The 23,078-nt window shown below is 36.8% G+C and overlaps 1 protein-coding gene and 1 pseudogene across 1 annotated transcript; one reads left to right on the plus strand and one right to left on the minus strand.

The window, feature by feature from the left end:
* Positions 1-2,929: 2,929 nt before the first annotated feature.
* Positions 2,930-11,951, plus strand: LOC120317771 (vomeronasal type-2 receptor 26-like). Its single transcript, XM_039364610.1, has 6 exons — positions 2,930-3,018; positions 3,921-4,212; positions 6,796-7,656; positions 8,191-8,418; positions 9,830-9,956; positions 11,053-11,951. Exons 1-6 carry the CDS (start codon positions 2,930-2,932, stop codon positions 11,949-11,951), a joined length of 2,496 nt encoding a protein of 831 aa, XP_039220544.1.
* Positions 11,952-14,549: 2,598 nt separating this feature from the next.
* LOC120317772 overlaps positions 14,550-23,078 on the minus strand; it is a 31,160-nt pseudogene continuing 22,631 nt past the window's right edge.

The following is a 23,078-nucleotide window of genomic DNA, read 5'->3' on the forward strand; positions in this document are numbered from 1 at the left end:
CAAATGCACAAAATAAATATTTGTCTAATGTTGGAATGTGCCTAGGTTTATAACCATGCCAAGAAATAAAGTACATTATCTTCCCATAGCAATTTTGCCCAGCATTTTGCTTGCCATTTGCTCAGATTTGTTGTAGTCTTGGGTCTTCATGGATCATGGGTAATGCTTTGAAGGAGGCTTAAATATAAGATGATAGTTACCAAAATCCAATTCAGAGCTCTTAAGAAGCTAAGTCCTTATTGGAATATGATAGTTTCAAACTTTCTTTTGGAGGGTAGGTTATTGAGTAAATAGTGTAGATTCACTGTCAGACCAGTCTAGGTGCATGGATGCATGGATGGTAAAGGCAAAGTTCATCCATTGGACATGCTCATAGATGAACTTTGGTTTTATAGAAGTAATCCTCTCCACCTAGTCTTTCTGTGCCCTCAGTAATACTTAATATAACTAATAGGATAGATATTTCAGAGACATTAAGCATAAAGCAATGATGTTGCATTTATCTTACTATTACCATCCTTTTTGATTTTTGATTTTTTTTTTTACTTTCTTTTCTGGAAGTTAAAATAGGAATCCAGATGAAGGATAAGCTTTTGCATTCTCCAATATTCAGAACCAATCAGACTTAACAGAAAATTGGTCCATTTTCACTATAACATTTCCTAAATCAAGAGTTTATAATTAATTGTTTGTATACTGCCTCTATGCTCGTTAATCATCTCCATTTTTAGATGTTGGTTGAAAATTTGTTGACTCTAGATGACTGCCTGGACACGTCTTCCTGTTTTCTTGGCAAGTTTTTAATTTTAATTTTGTGATCATGGAACTGCAATGAGCACAACTATGAGGATCTCTAAGAAGTACTGCTCCTTCAATAACATCATAACTTCAATTGGTCTTTTAAAGAGTGGATATTAAATGAGACAATCCATAAAAAATTAAATATGTATTGATATTGCAGAATATTTAAATATCAAGAGATAAATAAAGAGAATTGTAGCTCAGAGTTGTCACTTGTTGAGTTGCTGCATGCATCCCTTGATTATATTAGCATTCTCAGACAAAGTTGCTGTAATTTGTTCGCAGATCCAGGGGGCCAATGCCTATAGAGCAGTCTGGCTTCAATATCTGGGAATAGTTTGAATCTATTGAGCCTGAGAAAATGGATCGGTCCTTATCCATCTCCTCTTTAGATCCAAGTGACTTTCAAAACCAACAAACATTCTACCCTTCTATATAAACTAATTGGATCAGTGTTTTTTGCTGGTTTGCTTTCTTTCTCTGATTTACATTCCAGACAGTGGTGATTGGCAAAGAGATGTTGCCTTTGGCCCTCACTGTGTGATGTTCTCAGTACGAGGTATCATCAGTTCAAAAAAGTGGCATACTATGGCTCTTATTTTCCAAAAAGATGTATTTGATGGGTCCTAGAGGAAGGAAGGAAGGAAGGAAGGAAGGAAGGAAGGAAGGAAGGAAGGAAGGAAGGAAGGAAGGAAGGAAGGAAGCATTTAAATTTTATAAATAAGTGAATTTCTTATTTTAGCATTTGTATATTATCATATTCTTCAATTTATTTGTCCATGTAGTGAAAGAAGTAATGGTAAAGGACAAATAGAAATAAATAATTTCAAGTGACCATTATTTCTTTACTACAAAGAAACTGATTCAGGTTATGTTTTTGTATATGATAAAAGGAGCAACATTTGTAGCCAGCAATCAAATTTCACAATTAATGAGGAAGGAGTCCTGTGACTGGTAGATTTTTTTTTTTTTCATTTCTCATATACGATTGATAAAGAGATTTGTTGCAGGGCTGTAAAATATCAATGGTGGATAAATGGATTGGTGGTGGCTCATGTCACTCATCAAGCCAGACAAAAAATATATGGTTCACACCGTGTGACTTTGAGGATATGGAGTAAAAAATCATTTAAAATGAGTGAAAAGAGCCAAGCTATATTTTTATTTTGCAATAAAAACAGTACTGAAAAAAATGTTTCCAATGGTATTCCTTTTGCATATTCACTTGACATTACACACTGTTCCCATCCCAAAGGACTCTGCACAGCTCATAGGCCTGCTTCCATTAGAAAGCTTAAAAAGAAATGTCATGATTTAATTATATTGTTGTTGTTAGTTGCGAAGTCATGTCTGACCCATCGCAACCCCATGGACAATGTTCCTCCAGTCCTTTTAATTACATTACAAATACAATAATCAAAGTGTTTAAAGACCTATCAAAAAGATAAATAAAGGTGGTCGGGATTCTATAATATTATGGGTCAATTTCCTTTTAGCTCTTTGGAAAGAAAATCATGCTTTAATGTGCGCCCTAACAGGTCAAAGTCAGATAGTTGTTTTGTTCCAGAGAATGTAAAGTTTACAGCTACAGAACTAGCATTTGTTTATCTGAATTTTCATTATTTTTCTCTATCTCTTTTACAGTTTTCAGTTATGAGTTCTTTTTTTCCTAGCCCATACAAATCATCATTCTACTTTCTCCACAGTCTCCAAGGAGCGTCACCAAACATTCACTGATTTCCCCTATAATTACCCAAAGAATCTTACTAATGTGGTTTTTTTCTCTCAACTCTTTCAGGAATTCTCAGGCACAACACCAAAGAATAGCTCAAGATTGAAAGGGTATGTTAATTGTCGGATCAGAATGTTAGAGACGTAACAACCTTTTTTCTTAGAAAGAATATTTATTCTAATAAGTGAGAGTTTTTTCCCCTTATGTTTCATTCTTACAGATAGAACTGGTTCTTATGTAATGAGAAGTGTTTTCTTGAAGAAGATGGAATTTTCCATGGTAGTGATGGCAATGTTGTCAATGTTACTGTCAGGAGCTACATGCCTTATTAAAACATGTTCTGTGGGGAAACTTCCCTTTATTAAGCACAAGTATTTTCTGCCAGGAGATTTCATAATGGCTGGGATACTCTCTCAGTTCTACATGATATCGGATCCAGTTGGTTTCACAAGGCACCCATCTGAAGAACTGGTTGATGAGCTCATGTAAAGACTTTCTCTTCTTAACTATAGCATATCTTAAACCATATATCTTTCTCTAATAGGTTGCCCTGGCAAATAAATACACAAACACACTTATGACAACTCTCCTGCTTGTGTTTTTATTCAAATTCCATATTGAGATTTTAATTTTTTTACTGTTAAATGAATTGTTAGTGATGTACTATCAAGGTGCTGTACTATTTGTAGCTAAATCTATGTTAATCATTTAATTCTTTTACTAAATATTATAATGCTTTGAATTATTTTCCAAACAGCTGTTGAGCATGCATGGAACACAGACTTAGAGCATCTCTGCCTTAATTTAACATCAGTGCTTTTATTGGGATAAGATCTATCATCTAAAAATATCTAAAATATCTCAGATCTAAAAATATAACATTTGTTCTCAAGTTTACTCCAAACAAACTTTTCATGCCTATATCCGCCATAAAACATAACCAAGAAGAAGATGAAAATATAAGAATATTATATTATAATATTATATTATTATATATCTATCTTTGGTTATTCGGGTTTTTTCCCATGTCAAATTGGAAGTGTCTTGGCGACGTTTCGACGAAGTCTCATTCGTCACCTTCAGGCTGGTGCTTTCGGCTTCGTGCTTCCAGGAGCATATATTTGTTTTCTGAGGTTTTCGCGGGTGTTTGTATGTAGGTCTTTGGTTATTTGGGTTTTCTCCCGCGTCAAATTGGAAGTGCTCCTAGAAGCATGAAGCCGAAAAAATCAGCCTGAAGATGATGAATGAGATTTCATCAAAACGTATGGGTTTTAATACGATCATTTTTCTTCAAGCAATTTATCTGTTTCCAGTAAAAATTGTTTATGATGAATTAAAAGAATCATAACATCCTGCCTAGATCCACACAATATATCCTTTCTTGCAGATTTTTCCTGCAGAACTACCAACATATCCTGGCCTTGGTTTTTGCTGTAAAGGAGATAAATGAAAATATGCATATATTATCCAACATGAGCTTGGGTATTGATATCTCTAACAGTTATTACATGGCGGGATTGATTTACTTAGCTTCAATGGAGCTTCTCTCAACACGTGGCAGATTCATCCCCAATTATAAATGTGATGCCAAGGACTGGACAGTATCTGCTATTGCAGGACCTAACTCTTACATCTGTCCCTTCATGGCAAACATCTTGAATGTCTACAAGATGCCCCAGGTGAGATTTTTTTTCTTGGACTAAGTATACACTTTAAGAATCACCTTGAAAGGTGGGAAGAAGAACTGCAGTCCTATTTTTAAAAAGTCTAATAAAAGAACTTTGAGACTAAACCAGAAGTGTTCTTTGAGAAAGCATCTCAGGATTAACACCCAATCCTCCCCAATTCTCTGGAAAGTTAAGGCAGAGGAAGAGAAAGTGTTTTCCTACTTGCAAGGTTAATGTCATCCCTTCCAGATTGTCCAGGATAGGAAACCAAAATCACACATATTAATAATTCTTTTATTGTAAGGTTACAATAACAGAGTCTTGCAAGTCTTAAACTACCTCCTACCTTTTTCTTTTACAAAGTAATGTTTACAAAAATACAACAAATAAGGCAACTTTTCTTTTTATTACTTTTTTGTGGTTTGGAAATAAAGTGGCAATCCAAACAATGATGAACAACATACTATGTGTTTGCAGAAGAGATAGATAATTTTAGGTACTTTACTTGATTTATTCTTCAATCTGAATCTATGATGAATGTCAGCTCTGGAAGATTGTCTAGACTAGAAAAAAAAAATCATGACTACTAATAGTTATGTTATTGTAAGTTACAATAATCTTACAACCCTGAATGAACTCACCTTTTTTTTTTTACTTTTATAAAGCCATGTTTAGAAAACAACAAATAATAATTTCTTTCCTTGAGTATTTTATTTTGGGATGTGGAATTAAAATGGCAATCCAAACTATGTATTCCCAGATGAGATAGATATTTTTTCATACTTTACTTGCTTTATTTCTCAATCTGAATCATCTGAACAATTAATATACAATGATTCTTTGACATATTTACAAATACACTGAAGAGAAATGTCAATATATTGTCATGCATCCATTTTCCTACCATGCATTAGTAAAAATACTAAGAATTCATGGACCTGATTGAGTAATAGTAACAGTATCTTGATCTTTGTACTGCACACTGGTCTTCCTTCCTTCCTTCCTTCCTTCCTTCCTTCCTTCCTTCCTTCCTTCCTTCCTTCCTCTCTATAAATGTTATTCATGGTAGTTCAAATAATTTAAAAAATGAAGTTATGTAATACAAATGAATGAATGTACGCTATATCTATACTGATGTTCAATTTAACCTATACAAGATCTCCTTGTTGGACTTTATACTTTGAAAACTTTTCTTTCCATTATATAAAAGAGATTTTGTCTTTGCAATCAAGAATATTTTTCTTTTTAAGGAAAAAAGATAAAAATGATGGTCCATTGGGTATGACAAGCTATGGATTTGGTTGATTTGATTATTATTGCAGAGTCACATGGAGGTGTTAAGAGGGTGAAAGAAGAAAGCCAGAGGATTTTTAGAGAGATGGGATGTTGGTTTTATTGTACTGTTTTGTACAGAGGTAACTATCTATAGAACAATGGAATCGGAGTAGTTGATTAATATAGAAAGAAGCAAATTGCAACCTTTATGAACATATACAGTTTTTAGAGGGCTTTTTTTAAAAAATGTACACTTTCCAGAGTCGCTCTATCAGTGAGGTAAGTGGGCAGTGGTTTGCTCTTCAAGCTTGTTTCAATTTAGTTTCTGAACATAACATCATCAGCAGAATTTTCTTATCCGGTTTTCCTTAGCTTAAAATGTCTTATTCGCCAGTGAGGTCTGTTGGTTGTGTGATTGCCAAAATCTAAAACTTACTTGCCTAATAACCTAGCAGCCACATTCATAGTCCCTCTACTCTCCAAGCTTTCTTCCAAGACAGCTCTATATACATCAATTTGCTGTAATCTGATTGCAACTGAGTCGATGTCATCAGATTATCATAGGGAGCTTTGTATTTTCCATTTCTGTTTTAAAGGGTGGGGCAAGGAGACTCTACTTCCAAGTAATCTTGCCACTGTCTCTCATAGAGTATCAAATAATGTCATATCATATAATATCATCATATCTTGGACAGTAAGAAGAAGACATATTAGCAAAAGATGGATTAAAATAAATCTAGAAAGAGTGCAGAGAATGATTAGGGAACTAGAGGTTAAAACATACAAAGAATGGTTGCAGGAATTGGGTATGTCTAGTTTAATGAAAAGGACTAAGGGTGACTTGATAGCAGTTTTCCAATATCTAAGGGGCTGCCACAATGAAGAAGGGGTCAAACTATTCTCCATAGCATATGAAGGCAGGACGAGAAGCAATGAATGGAAAGTAATCAAGGAGAGAACCAACCTAGAATGAAGGAGAAATTTCCTGACAGAACAATTAATCAGTGGAACGATTTGCTTCCAGAATTTCTGGGTGCTCCATCCCTGGAATATTTTAAGAAGAGACTGGATAGTGACTTGACTAGAATGGACGGGCTTTCTGCCCAAGCAGAGGGTTGGATTAGAAAACCTCCAAGGTCCCTTCCAAATGTGTTATTCTGTTACCCTGTTAAAGGTCAGGGATTACTGAATCGAATCTCTGGCATTCAAATATTAAATTAAAGGAAAAACTGGTTTCTTTCTAGGTTATATTTTTCTTGAAGGAACACAATCTGTATCATAGACTCTAATACCCAACTATTTTAAATTATTTTTCCCTAGCTTCTATATGGATCTGCTCCAATGAATGATAATAGTGAACACACAGTTTTCTTTCATCGTTTTTTCCCAAACGAGGAGATTCAGACGAAGGGGATTCTTCAGCTGCTGTTGCATTTAAAGTGGGTATGGATAGGGCTGATTTCTCAACCTGATGAGAGTGGAGAGAGGTTTGTACGGAATGCCCTTACACTGTTTGTCCAGAAAGGTATTTGCTTTGACTTCATGCAAGAGTTGCCCAAAGAAATTTATTCTAATCACATTGAATATGTATTTAAAGATTATGTCGCCATATACAAGGTTGTCATGAACAGCACTGCCAATGTTGTGATCCTCTACTGTGGAAATCACATAATTGCCATTTTCAGAATATTTCCCTATATTTCAGAATATGAAGATATACCTGTAACAAGAAAAGACAAAGTTTGGATCATGCCAGCCCAGATGGAGTTCACATCAATCCCTTTTCAAAAAATACTCCCTTTGGACTTTATTCATGGTGCCATATCTTTTGCAGTTTCTTCCAAGGAGGTGACTGGGTTCAAACCATTCTTGCAGATGAGAAGCCCTACTTCAGAAGAAGGAGATCATTTAACAAGATTGTTCTGGGAGCAGGCATTTGAATGTTTTTTCCTTAAAGATAAGTTAGATGAGGATGCTGGAGTGCTGTGCACTGGAGAGGAGAAGTTGGAGACTCTTCCTAATTCTGTCTTTGAGACCACCATGACTGGGCAGAGTTACAGCATTTATAATGCAGTCTATGCTGTGGCACATGCCTTGAAAGCCATGCTTTCATCCAAATACAAACACAGAGCAAGGGCGGATCACAGAAGGCTGATGATTATCAAGGAAGAAAGATGGCAGGTAATAATAAAAGAAATCACAATGACAAATTGATCCAGCAATCAATTTGTAAAATAAAATAAAATTGTAAGAATAAAATCTTCTCTGATGCCATCAGGTAATTTTATGATTGCAAAACATGTACATTTCAGGTTCCGTATCCACACAGTTTACACAAATTCATGTTTCATGTTTCCTAACAACAGTGTGGAGGAACTATGTAAAAAAGATTCAATTCAAAAAATTTGATTAAATCACAGCTTCATAATTCAGTTTGAAATTTTGTCAAACCATTTTACTTGGAGATAATATGTTTATTAATATTCTGGTTCACTTGCACAGTAATATTAGGAATTTCTAAATGGTAGTTGTGTACAATTGGTTTGGTATACAATTGGTATTTATTTCTCCAGATCAATTGCATTTATTTATTCAATTTATATGTCTGCCCATCTCATTCATATAACACTGGACACCGTGCACAGTTAAAACACAAAGCTAAAAAATCAATATAATTCAAACACAAACATTTGTGTTTGATTTGCTTCCATTTAGCTCCATCCTTACCTGAGAAAAGTCTTATTTAACAACAGTGTTGGGGAAACAGTTTTCTTTAATGAAAAGGGGGAATTGGGAACTGGATTTGATATCATCAACTGGATCACATTCCCAAACAAAACATTTCTTAAAGTCAAAGTTGGAAAGATAGACCCATTGATTTCTCCAGAAGAGTCTTTCATGATTTCTGAAGAAAACATCATCTGGCCAACCATGTTCAACCAGGTATTTCCTACTGATGTTCCAAGTTGTCTCAAATCCTCCCCCCTACCATATTCAAAAATCACTTTTATCATTTGAGTGACTCATCAGTAATAAAATTAAGGCAATAAAATATTATGAAAAATGAAAGAGCAGAGATCAGATTACACAGGTGTTCCGTTATTAAACTTGTCTTTCCAGAAATCTATGGGCATTCCTGAATGTACACAATTACCAGCTGTCATTTTCAGGTTGTCCTAAATAGGGAGCCATCATTGAATTATAAAAGCTGAAAAATATTTAACAATAAACAAGCAATATTCTGGTTGAAATATCTTATTCCTGTCCATTGCTACCTTATAATTTTATTTTATTCTAATAAGACATTATCTAAGACAGTGGTTCTCAACCTGTGGGTCGGGACCCCATTTGGGGTCAAATGATGATTTCACAGGGGTCGCCAAACAAGGCTGTCCGCCATTTTTCCCCTCTTTTCTTTGTCCATGCCCCTGGCACCCAGTGATGTATAAGTGGTTGGGGATCACCACAACATGGGGAACTGTATTATGGGCTCGCGGCATTAGAACGGTTGAGAACCACTGATCTAAGACATTTTAAAATCCCAGCTATTTTCTTTAGTTTTCTAAATTTAACCTGCAACTTTGTCACTATTAAAACATGGTCTATTTCATAATTTCTACAAGACTGACTAGATGCAACTGGAACTCTGAATCCCATGAGTAAATTCTCTGCAGTATTTATTTTCAGGACCTCTTTGGCAGAAAGGACTGGACTCAATGAAAATGCAGATAATTCCAAAGTTTAATTTCACCTACAAAGTGTGGGATAAATTACCAATCAGATTCAACTCAAAGGTGCTTTTCAAAGGCAACTGGACTTTTTTTCTTGAAAATGTTTTGCTTCTCATCCAAGAAGCTTCTTCAGTTCTCAAGGAATTGAATGTTTCTCAAACATTTTCAAGGAAAAAGCCACGAAAGTTCATTGACTTTTGAAAAGCATCTTTGGGACAACCATGACCTGGATGATTGAGAATCCTCATAGATATTTACCAATCAGATTGACCAAAATGGAATTTGAGGGGAGTCCAGTTTGAACAATTAAGACTTCAGGAAACCTCTAAGGTTATGTGAAAACATGGAAATACATGGGAAATACATAGGAAATACATAGTTCCATGAGGACATCGAACTATGTATTTCCTATGTATTTCCCATGTATATGAGGACATATAGACAATGTCACATTATTATGGTGGCATTCATTAAATATGCCTATCTAATAATATGTTAAATTGAATCCCATATATAGAATGTCTCCAAAAGCTATGCAGATTTGTCAGAATATCATAAAACAGTGAAATATGAGTGTATGAAGTACAACTATTCAACTCTCTCCTGATTTCATTTCTGAATAGGCATTACCACTTTCTGTATGCAATGAAAATTGTTATCCAGGCTACCTGAAGAAAAAAATAGATGAGAAGCCCTTTTGCTGCTATGATTGTCTTCCTTGTGCAAAAGGGAAAATTTCAAACAGATTAGGTAAGATGTGCCATGTATATAATTGAGAAGACTTATTCATTCTCACCAGCAATATTGTATACCTATCTGTGTTTAATCTGCACGGTATTGTTCTCAAATGTAATCAGTTTTTCAGAATTTGGAGGGTTGGCCTCATTGAAGCAAGGTATTAGATGAGATGCATTTGAATATTAGTAGCTCAGGTTGGTAGTTGAGCTGTTAGTTCGATCTCCAACCTTGGCAATTTGACTGCAAACGATTCATCTCTATTTTGGGAGACATCTTCAGTGCACTTTGAATTGTGCTCGTGTGTCAGAACACTGACCTTTAAATTGGTATGAATGTTACTTGTCCAGATGTTTCTGAGTCATGGTCTGGATTCGGGCTGTTTGACTGACTGGTTTGTTGTTGTGAATTAAATATGATGCTATGTTAGTATCATATGGATGCATCCTTCCATCTTCAAAGATGACACTGAGATTGATACAAACAACACTCTTGGTGTCTATTTGACCAAACATATACAGGGTACTTTTCTGCATGTGGATGGTCCCATTCTTAATTTGTAATACTGTAATGCAAGTAAAATGGACATAATTAACTAGAAATAAATGGAGTTGCTTTCATAGCTTCTATGGGCCACAATGTTTTCTTTGAGCAGTCCTTTGTGCTCTCTGAACTTGGTGGTTTTCTTGCAGATATTTCATTACCAAACTAAGTAACATCATCAGTTCAACAGTAATGATGTTGACTAGCACTGATGGTGTTACCAAGTTTGATTATGAAATATCTGCAAGAAAACAACTGATCTCAGATAGCACCAAAGTTTCCTCATTTCAACTCTGAGTTATAAATAACTTTCTTATTATGACTGTAATCCCATAATTCGCAGTAGAGGCAGGGCAACTGGATGAAATTGAGCATTTACTGGCTGGATGCCTTTCCTGACACCGTGTGGAGTTGGCAGCAGATATTTTTTCTTTACACTCTAAGAGAAACATCTGCCGCTATTGAATTGTCAACCACCCAAGTGGGAGACGAGCATCTTAATCACTAGGCCACGATACAGCTCTGAAATTCTGATCAATAAACAGTCCTTTAATGTTTTCTTTGGCAGATGCAGTTGACTGTTTCCAATGTCCAGAAGATCAATATCCAAATGAAGCTCACAATCTTTGCATCGAAAAACATATAACGTTCTTGTCTTATGAAGAACCTTTGGGAATCACTTTGGCCACTGTAGCTGTCTTCTTTTTTGTAACTTCAGCTTTGGTGCTGAGGATCTTCATTAAAGAGTGGGAAACCCCCATAGTCAAAGCCAACAACAGGAATCTCACCTATACTCTTCTCATTGCTCTCCAGCTCTCTTTCCTCTGCAGTTTTCTTTTCATTGGACAACCTGATCAAGTCAAATGTCTCATGCGACAAACTGCATTTGGCATCATCTTCTCTGTAGCCATTTCTTGCATTTTGGGTAAAACAACCATAGTGGTTCTTGCTTTCATGGCCACCAAACCAGGATCCCAAATAAAGAAATGGGTGGGGAAAAGGCTGGCCAACTCCATTGTCCTTTCTTGCTCTCTGATACAAGTCACAATTTGTGTTGCATGGCTGGCAATTTCTCCCCCATTTCCAGATTCGGACACGCACTCCATGGCTGAAGAAATTGTACTAGAATGTAACGAAGGATCAGCCATCATGTTTTATACTGTTCTGGGCTTTATGGGGTTCTTAACTGCTATCAGTTTCACAGTAGCCTTCCTAGCTAGGAAGTTACCTGATAGCTTCAATGAAGCCAAATTCATTACCTTCAGCATGCTGGTGTTTTGCAGCGTTTGGGTAACATTTGTTCCTACCTATTTGAGCACCAAGGGAAAGTACATGGTGGTGGTGGAGATCTTCTCCATTCTGGCTTCAGCAATGGGGTTGCTTGGCTGTATCTTTTTCCCAAAATGCTATATTATTCTTCTGAGACCTGATTTAAATAGAAAGGACAAACTTATTAAAAAACACTGAATTATGTTTCTGAACTTTATACTGTAAACTCTCCTCACTGTTGTGTTTCCTTTTTCTGCTAGTCTTTGCAGTTTGGGAAAACTGAGACAGATGCACAAATGCACAAAATAAATATTTGTCTAATGTTGGAATGTGCCTAGGTTTATAACCATGTCAACAAATAAAGTACAATTTCCTCCCATGGCAATTTTGCCCAGCATTTTGCTTGCCATTTGCTCAGATTTGTTGTAGTCTTGGGTCTTCGTGGATCATGGGTAATACTTTGAAGGAGGCTTAAGTATAAGATGATAGTTACCAAAATCCAATTCAGAGCTCTTAAGAAGCTACGTCCTTACTGGATTTTGATAGTAGTTTCCAACTTTCTTTTGGAGGGTAGGTTATTGAGTAAATAGTGTAGATTCACTGTCAGAGCAGTCTAGGTCAGTGATTGTGAACCTTTTAGATACTGAGTGCCCCCAAACTGCCCCCTCTCCACCCTTCTGCCCCTTTCCCATTCCTGCTCTGCCCTCCACTCACAGGACCACCCACCACGTCCACGGCCTGTCACAGCAGATTGCTCAGGTGGCTGAAGAGCACCATGGTGGTCTGCCCTTCGTCGTCACCCCGCAGCATCATCTGCACATAATGGGGCATGAGGGCAGAGTCTTATCCCAACTGCCAGGCTGCCATGTCCTTGGCCGCGCTGCTCCATGTGGGCCACACCCTGGGGCGATTCTCCTCCGGAGCGGCTGCTGGTGAGGAGGGGGCTGTGGGGAGAGACAGGGCTGAGGTGATGGCACACATGCCCGCAGAGGGGGCTCTGAGTGCTCCCTCTGGCACCCATGCCATAGGTTTTGCCATCACTGGTCTAGGTGGATCATTTTCAGTCAGAATTTATTCATGGATGGTAAAGGCCAAGTACATGCATTGGCCATGCTAATGGATGAACTTTGATTTCATGGAAGTAATCCCCTCCACCTAGTCTTTCTGTGCCCTCAGTAATATTTAATTTAACTAATAAAATAGGTATTTCAGAGACATTAAGCATAAGGCAATGATGTTGCATTTATCTTCCTATTACCATCCTTTGATTTTTATTTTTATTTTACTTTCTTTCCTGGGCCTAAAAATGGGAAGCCAGATGAAGAATAAGCTGTTGTGTTCTCCAACATTCAGAACCAATCAGACTTAATAAAAATTGGTCCATTTTCACTATAACATTTCCTGAATCAAGAGTTTAGAATTAATTTTTTGAATACTGCCTATACGCTCGTGTAATGATCTCCATTTTTAGATGTTGGTTGAAAATCTGTTGACTCCAGATGACTGCCTGGACATGTCCCTGCAGTTTTCTTGGCCAGATTTTCCAGAAGTAGCTTGCCATTTCTTGCTTTCTAGGACTGAGAGACAGTGACTGCCCCAATTGGCTTTCATGGCTAAGGCAGAACTAGAATTCATGGTATCCTGGTTTCTAGCTTGGTGCTTTAACCACACTAAGAAACTGGCTCTTTATCTATCTTTAATGACTTCCAAGGCAAGGATCAATACCAAAATATAACCTCATTTTGAAATGATGAAGACATGACGGCTTTAGCCAACACTCCCCACTCCAGATAGGGAGAAAACTGGAGCAGCAGCAGAAGTTGGAAGAATGCTACCCCTTCACTTACAGATGGATCAGTAGTGAAGAGTCCAAGAGAATTCTCAGCTGAGAAATTCACAAACTCTCATAGGGAAGGTTATCTCAAAGGGAAGGTATTATCCAGCTTAATACTGCAGCTGAATGGATAAATAGGAAACCTGATTTTCTTGGATTTATCCTCAGTTCTCTTCATTGTATCCAGCTTCTCATAGGCTTTAGATCAGGGGTGTCAAACTGCCAGCCCGTGGGCTGGACACATCATTCGGAAGCCGCGCCCACCCCGTTGCCAGCAATGGCAAAACTGTCTCGATATGTTGCACGATGTCACGTGACGTCGCGAGTTTGACATGTCTGCTTTAGATCCTGGGTCACAAGGTAGGCTTTTGTTTGGCATAAAAGTCAGCTGAATAACATAGATAGCAATAGTAATAGCACTTAGACCTACATACTGCTCCACCGTCCTTTACAGCACTCTCTGAGCAGTTTACAAGGTCAGCATATTGTCCCCAACAATCTGGGTTCTTTATTTTACTAATCTTAGAAGGACGGAAGGCTGAGTCAACCTTGAGCCAGTCAGGATCGAATGCCTGGCAGTGGGCAGAGTTACCCTTCAATGCTGCATTCTAACCACTGCATCACCACTGAGCCACTCATTCCCACTTGGGCCCATGAAGAAGACAATGGCAAGCTCCTTCTGAACATGTTGCCAGTGGAACAATTCTATGGAATTGTAAATCCCGCAAGTCAAGTTTGACTCAATCAATTTAAACAACAACAATACTGAGCAGAAGTTTTGTCAAATGAACACACTTTATTATCATTATTTAAAAGATTGTTGGCCAGAGAAGATTAACAAACTCTTGGTAATCTAAAACCATGGATGTTTTGTGACAGATAATAAAACTTTTTGTTTGAATTTTGACATTTAATTAAAATTAATTATGATGTCATGCTGTCTGTACCAGTACAGGTACAGATCAAACAGGTTCTTGATAGTTTATCCTATGGGAATGTAAAAAAGGGAAGTAAAGTGACAATCTAGAACAGTGGTTCTCAACCTTTCTAATGCCGCGACCCCATAATACAGTTCCCCATGTTGTGGTGACCCCCAACCACTTATACATCACTGGGTGCCAGGGGCGTGGCCAAAGAAAAGGGGGAAAAATGGCGGACAGCCTTGTTTGGCGACCCCCATGAAATGGTCGTTCGACCCCAAATGGGGTCCCGACCCACAGGTTGAGAACCACTGATCTAGAAATTAGGAGAAATGTTCTATGAGAACAATCAGTGGAATATCTTGACTCCTAAAGTTGTGGGTGATCCATTGCTGGAGGCTTTCAAAAAAAGATTGGACAACCATTTGACTAAAATGGTATAAGATCTCCTACTTTGAGAAGAGTATTGGACTAGAGGACCCCTGAGGTCCCCACCAGTCCTATCATTCTATGAAATGAAGTGCCACACCAGATAATATCTCCAATACTTTCTAATTATTGTATAGAGCTACATCCAAACTGTTTCTACCTTTCACCTCTCTGGATTAACTGAAGAAAAAGGAAAAAATGTTTTTTTGAAAAATATATGCTGTGAGACTTTATACTTAGCTTAGTACAAGCAAAAAACAGAAACAACAACAAAAAATCACCAACTAAAATGAACACTGAGATGTGTTTGAATATTAGTAGCTTGGATTAACACCCACACCAATTTACATCACTGAAAAAGATATTTTGACAACATTGGCAACCGAATCGCCAAGCTCAGAGATCAAATCAACAGCCCTAAAATGAGCACTGATTAAAGTTTATCATTTTCCTCCTACGCTTCCTAGTTGATGGACATTCGAGTGCTTTTTTTCCGAACTTCAGGAGTCACTTATTCACTTTTTACACTATTATTCACACAACTGAATCAGAGGCTTTGCTCTGTCGAGCACAATCAAGTTAGGCTGTACAAAATTTGCCAGCTCACTGATTCTCAAATGGCTTATGACCTGCAAAAATGGGTGGAAGAACTTTTGATTTTCTTGTGAATTATTTTTAATATTATTTAATTATTCCTGAATTTTATTTCATTTTTTTTTACTAGGAGTAGGAGTAATAGCAAAATACTCCATCCTCCCCCCCACAAATAAATCCTGTAAATTATTTGCCATTTATAATTCCCCCATCATCATGAAAAGCAGACACATTTTGAATATACAGTAGTTCATTTTAACTGATTAAAGCAGGCTGAATAACCAAACTCATTTTTTAATCTCCAAATCTTTCATCCAAAACAATAAAATGACTCAAATTCTATACCTGCTTGAAATATTTGGGCCACACAATTAAATGTTCATGAATTGCAAATTCATTTTCTTCAAGGGCTTTGGGATCCATTTTTCTGATTTTGACTTTATGGCTTTACAATAGTCTTCCCACTCTCCTTAGTTGATGGGCTTTGTAGTGCTCAACCATAACATTAGGAGTCAGCTACTCACTTTTTTAATACTATCTTTTCTACAGCTGTCAGAAGCTTCACAGAATTCCCCATCTTTCCACATTTGCCAATTATAATTCCCCCAGAGTAGGAAAAACAGCCAAACTCATCTCCAAATCTATCATCCAAAATCATAAAATATCTCAAAATCCATACCCTCTTAAAATCTTACCTGTGGGATTTTATAAGACTTATGATATCTGACATGAAGAATGTGAGATCAGCACCAAATCCCCCAATAATGGCCACAACGAGATTCTCCTTGGTATCACATCTGTAGTTGACAACCAACTGATCAGATCGGAAGAGCAGCTCCAAAGTGGAATGGTAAGTCAAGTAAAAATCAAAATAGTTGTCACAGATGAAAAATCCCAGGGTAACATTAGACAAGAATGTTGGGTTTGAATTGATTTGCTGCACAGCAAATGCCAAGCTCAGGAAATGCTGATAAAACTTTAAAATAGCTCTGAAAACATAATTCAGGATAAGTGAAATATTAAGGATTGAGGCAAGATGAATTTATTATGTGAAGCAACAATAACAACCACAATAAAACTTTCACATTGCGATAAGAATCAGATATAAAGACTGCTGAGAAACATTTAGTAGATCATGAAACTGAGTCAACAACTGGACTAGCTTGCCAGAAACTGTGGTGTGGAATCCATTTGTAGAGATGGAAAAGAAGGGAGAAAGGAGAGGAGGAGGAGGAAGAGGAGGAGGAGGAGGAGGAGGAGGAGGAAAGAAGGAGAAGGAGGAGAAGGAGAAGAAAGAAGAAAGAAGAAAGAAAGAAGAAAGAAGAAGAAAGAAGAAGAATTATTAATGCAAGATCCAGGTGAAGACTGGTTGAATTCTTTGAGTTCATTCTTACAGTACATTATTTATTCCTACTAAATCTTGCCTCTTGTTCCTATTTCTCCTTATATAATATTCATTATATTGATTTCCATTCTTGCAGTTTTTAAATCTAATTATGTAGATTTCACATCTGCTGATACTTTTAGTGAGCATCTGTGACAAGTCAAACAAATCCACTTACTTTAGATTGGCCATGCTGCTCAGAGTTTCTTTTATGTAAGGAGAAATATTCAAATCTCAACAGTCCCAATGCAGATTTAGAATAATTTGATTCCATGATTTTATGCTAAAATCGATTTCCATTAAGATATCTTAGAGCAGACTACTTCCATAAAGATGCTAAGGAAGCTGTCGGGTTGATTTTTTTTTATTGCTTTCTCCTACCAGATATCTCTTTTAAGGATTGGCATTGCAACTTATTTTGTTCCACTGGCAATCTCAGAACATCTGCATAGAAGTTTTTTGTTAATTTTATACAAGATTCAGTGGCCAGGAAGTCACTATCACTTTCCAATGCCACACACAAGATATCTAAATGCTAGGAATCACATTCATCAACAGATTGTTGATTGTATAAGATGTATAAGATTATATAGATCAGTCAACTTAACCCACAAAAACATATGCAATAATAAAATTGGTGATGCTTGAAATTTCAAAGCTCTTTCAGGCTGAAATATTACTTGTGCTCCAGAAATTCTGATTACAAAGAGCTGGTAAAGTATTGTCTGTAACCTGCAATATTCTCTGCTTAATTTACAAAAACACCTTTGAGACTTTTTTTTCCTCTGCAGTTTCAAATGACATATAGAGAAGGAAGAAAAGGAAAAGAGAATTTCTTACAATGGTGGCCTAGATGATTTCTGTGAAGGATGCTCATCAAAGGATAGTTCCTCTAGTACATATACAACCTGAGCTATGATCCCGCCAATCAGGAGGTTTCCTGGCTTATACCATTCATGAAGGATAGGAGAGGGATCACTTCTAGGGCAAGATATTGCATCAGTCTGATATTTCAGGTCAACCAGCAATCATGGTATGATTATTACCCTCAACTTTTTATTTAGATGAGCCTTTTGTAAACCTATTCACAATCCCAACAAAGCATGGACTATTTTCCATCAGCTACAAAATCTGGGAATACGTTCAGTTCAGTAACACACAAAAGTATATTGTTTCTCTCATTCCACTGGTTGGCATCAACAAGGTTAGCAATCCACGCCCTGATGAGCAAGCACTCTGTGTCAATGGAAATCACCACCAGAATCCAAAGGGGCAAGATTCTGACTTCCTCTGTCCCCTCAACTGCAGAAGTGAAAGTTTTTATAAATTCCTCCAGATTGACATTTGAATTATTTCTCTGTACTTTTGGGAAAACTACTGGAGCTGTGACGTAAAGCATCAATGAAAATCATTTAGGTTAATTGCCAATAAATAGTCACCTATCCTTAATGGGACCTCCTGGGTTTGCAGAGCTATTATTTCACCACGTTACACATTTGGAGACAACATCTGTTTAATTTTTTAAAGAGATACCACAGAAAAGAATTATATATTATGGGGGTGCCTAATTTTTTTTGTACAAACGTTGATATGAAGTGCACGATAAGTCCATGGGCAATATTTGCTTATCCTGACTGACTCTTCACTTGGCATATCTGGTGAGTTTTTTTTTCTTGAAGATCTACCACAGCTTTCCTCTTTGAAGGAGCTTTCATTGTGTTCTACCTCCATTTGAAATCTATTAATCTTGTGGAGAAGTACTTATTAGTACTTCTTTTTGTAAGTACTTAGTAATAAGTACTTACGTATTTTATAAGTACTTTTATTTTATAAGTACTTTTATTTATTAAGCACTAATAAATGCTTACTTATTTTTAGTAAGTACTTACTAATTTGTACTTATTTATACTTATGAAGAATGGTTGCTGGAATTGGAATTTATACTTATGAAGAATGGTTGCTGGAATTGGAATTTATACTTATGAAGAATAGTTGCTGGAATATGTCTAGTCTAGTGAAAAGAAGGACTAGGGGAGACATAATAATGGTGTTCCAATATTTGAGAGGCTACCACAAAGAAGAGGGGGGTCAATCTATTTTCCAAAGCACCGGAAGACAAGACAAGAAACAGTGGGTGGAAACTGATCAAGGAGAGAAGCAACCTCCAAAATTTCTAAGGAGAACAATTAACCAGTGGAATGCCTTCCCTTCAGAAGTTATGGATGCCCCATTGCTGGAGGCTTTTAAAAAGAGACTGGACAGTCACTTGTCTGAAATGGTATAAGATCTTCTGCTTGAGCAGGGGGTTGGACTAGAAGATCTCCAAGGTCCCTCCCAACTCTGTTATTCTACATTCTATATTCTAGTCAATCAGTAAGCCTTAAGATGGACTTGAACCTGCATTTCCTTTACCCTAGTTAGATTAAAGGGAACAGGTTTAATCTTATGGCTTCAAGCAGGAAATCATATACTATTTCAGAGAAATGATTGCCCAATCTCTTCTTAAAAACCTCCAGTGTTGGAATACCCATAACTTCGGGAGACAAGCCATGCTACTGATTAATTGTTCTCACTGTTAGGAAATTTCTCCTTAGTTCTAAGTTGGCGCTTTCCTTGCTATGTTTTCATCTGTTAACTTTCTATTGTTGTTGTTGTTAATTGCAAAGTCGTGTCCGACCCATCGCGACCCCATGGACAATGTTCCTCCAGGTCTTCCTGTCCTCTACCATCTTCTGGAGTCCATTTAAGTTCATGCCTACTGCTTCAGTGACTCCATCCAGCCATCTCATTCTCTGTCGTCCCCTTCTTCTATTGCCCTCAATCTTTCCCAGCATTAGGCCCTTCTCCAGTGTGTCCTTCCTTCTCATTAGGTGGCCAAAGTATTTGAGTTTCAACTTCAGGGTTTGACCTTCTAAAGAGCAGTTGGGGTCGATCTCTCCAGAACTGACTGGTTGAATCGCCTTGCAGTCCAGGGGACTCTCAGGAGTCTTCTCCATAGTTCAAAGGCCTCAATTCTTTTGCGCTCAGCCTTTCTTATGGTCCAAATTTCACATCCATACATTGCAACTGGGAAAACCATGGCCCTGACTATACGCACTTTTGTTGGCAGGGTGATGTCTCTGCTTTTTAGTATGCTGTCTAGATTTGCCATAGCTTTCCTCCCCAAGAGCAAGCATCTTTTAATTTCTTGGCTGCAGTCCCCATCTGAGGTGATCTTGGAGCCCAGGAAAATAAAATCTGTCACTACCTCCATTTCTTCTCCATCTATTTGCCAGGAATTAAGAGGGCCAGATGTCATGATTTTGGTTTTCTTAATGTTGAGTTTCAAGCCAACTTTTGCACTCTCCTTCTTCACCCGCATCAAGAAGCTCTTTAGTTCCTCTTCACTTTCTGCCATTAGAGTGGTATCATCTGCATATCTTAGGTTGTTGATATTTCTCCCGGCAATCTTAATTCCAACTTTTGATTCATCTAGCCCTGCCTTTCTCATGATGTGCTCTGCATATGAGTTAAATAGGCAGGGTGACAGATAGACTCCTTTCCCAATTTTGAACCAATCAGTGGTTCCATGTCCAGTTCTCACTGTTGCTTCTTGACCCGCATATAGGTTTCTCAAGAGACAAATAAGATGGTCTGGTACTCCCATCTCTTTAAGAACTTGCCACAATTTGTTGTAATCCACACAATCAAAGGCTTTAGCATAGTCAATGAAGCAGAAGTAAATGTTTTTCTGGAACTCCCTAGCTTTCTCCATGATCCAGCGTATGTTGGCAACTTTCTATTACAATCCATTAACTCATTAATATAGTCCTGTTAAAAAAAATCCAGATTTCCTCTGTTCTATTGATCTGTCATAACAAAAAACTCCCAATCTTTTAAAAGATAAAAGAATATTTCAGTAAAAATATCATCTTTTAAAAAAATATGGTGTTTTCTCATATTTAGTCTAGTGGCCAAAGAAAATAATTATAGTTTCTCAAAAAGAATAAATAGGAGGAATAGATGGAAAGCTCCACCAATTACGTTTGTTGTTAGATACAAACCAATTAGCTAAGATAAAAACACAGCAAGGCTCCAACAAAAAAAGAAAATCTAGAAAGAGGAAAATCAACCTTGGATATCACAGGTGCAGATTCTTTGAAAAGTAAATTTTAATCTTTCAATTAAAAAAGAATACATTGCCAAACAAGTTTCAATATCCAAACCTTCATCTTTTTATTCTATAATTTAAATCCAAGTGCCAGATAATTTTAAAGAAACCCAAAATAACTTTGAAATATTGAACACTACCAAAAGAGACACAAGCCTGTAAGAGAGAAAAGACTCTCTTCAATTTAAGATTACTAAGATAATTAAAGTATTTAAGAAATAGGGAGACCAGATCCAGATACATCTATAATTTAGATATTCTGATATCTTCTGAGCTTTGTTGTTTTCTTGCAGATGTTTCATTATCAGACTAGGCAACATCATTAATGCCCCAGCAAAGTCTGCAAGGAAACAACAAAGCTCAGTGAGCAGTAAGGACCCTTCATTTCACCTGAGCTCCAAATATTCTTCTTTATAGATTCTGGTATCTTTTTAGTTCAATGACTTAAAGTAGAACCAAGGATTATTTCCTTTTGCTGCTTCATTTTAATAAGATCAAAACTGTATTACTCAGATATTTCATAAATATTAATAGTTAACATACAGCATCTTTTTAAAGAAAACCTAATTGTTCTCTCCATTAAATAGGTGATATAAATAATCAGAACTAAAAAAAAATACTTTATTAAAAGCAGAGTCACAGTGAAAGATTTTATTTTCCATTTCCATTGATAAAATTTGGTACACAATCTTATATATTCAAAGGATATACAATATCAATAAAATCAGCAGAAATAATAAAAAGCCCCATTTTTATTCATAGAAAATGAATACTTATTGAGTTTCACAGCAGAAATGCATCAATAATTTTACAGTTAGAAATGCTTTCTGTTTACAAGTTGCTGTTTGCTGTTGAGGTCAGGCCTCAGTAAAATAATGTAGCATTTAGGGAAAAAGATACATCCCAATAACCCAGCACTAGAAGCTGAGATGGAGAAGATCTCCACAGCTACCATATACTTTCTTTTGGTGCTCAACTATGTTGGAACAAAAGACAACCAAACACTGCAAAACATCAGCATGCTAAAAGTGATGAATTTGGCTTCATTGAATGTGTCGGGCAGGTTCCTAGCTAGGAAAGCCACCAGGAAGCTGACCAGAGACAAAAACCCCATATAGCCCAAGACAAGATAAAACATCACAACAGACCCTTCATTACATTCTGCTATGATCTCTTCAGTCATTGATTGCATGTTAAATTCTGGAAAGAGTGGAGAAGTGATCATCCATGCCAGACAAATGCCTGCTTGAATGAAGGAGCAGAAAAAGATAATTAAAATGGACAGTCTTTTGCCCAACCATTTCCTCATGCTGGATCCTGGTTTGGTAGCCATGAATGCTGCAACAACCATGATGGTTTTGGCCAACACAGAAGAAACAGCCACAGAGAAGATGATGCCAAATGCAGATTGTCGGAGGAAGCAAATCAGTTTGAGAGGTTTTCCAATGAAAAGAAAAGAGCAGAGAAAGCAAAGCAGAAGGGAGATGAGAAGAGTGTAGGTAAGGTCCTTGTTGTTAGCTTTCACAACAGGTGTGTCTTTATAGTTAATAAATATTGCAAGTATAAATATGGTAATGGTTGAAAATAAAATAGTAATCACAACTAAGCTGATCCCTAAAGGTTCTTCAAAAGTTAGAAATGTTATTGCTTTGGGGATGCATCGAACTTTGTCTTTACTTGTAAATTGATCTTCTGGACATTCAGAACAGGCAATTGTGTCTGCAAATAAGAGACATACTATAAAGCATGAGATCTAACCATAAAAATTGATGTAGCACCAAATCAAATTTATATTAGATTATATCAGTGTTTTTCAAAATTTGCCACTTTAAGAAGTCTGGAATTCAATTCTCAGAATTGTATCTGGGGAATTCTGGGAGTTAAGATTCACAGATCTTAAAGTTGCTAAATTTGAATAACAATTTATTAAATCATGACAAACATTTCTTTGTTTGTATGTACACTGAGAACTTATGCACCAGAGACAAATTCCTTGTGTGTACAATCGCACTTG

This window comes from Crotalus tigris, unplaced genomic scaffold, assembly GCF_016545835.1.
Source record: "Crotalus tigris isolate CLP2741 ecotype Arizona unplaced genomic scaffold, ASM1654583v1 scf7180000019817.510193, whole genome shotgun sequence".
In the NCBI taxonomy this organism is placed as follows: domain Eukaryota; kingdom Metazoa; phylum Chordata; class Lepidosauria; order Squamata; family Viperidae; genus Crotalus; species Crotalus tigris.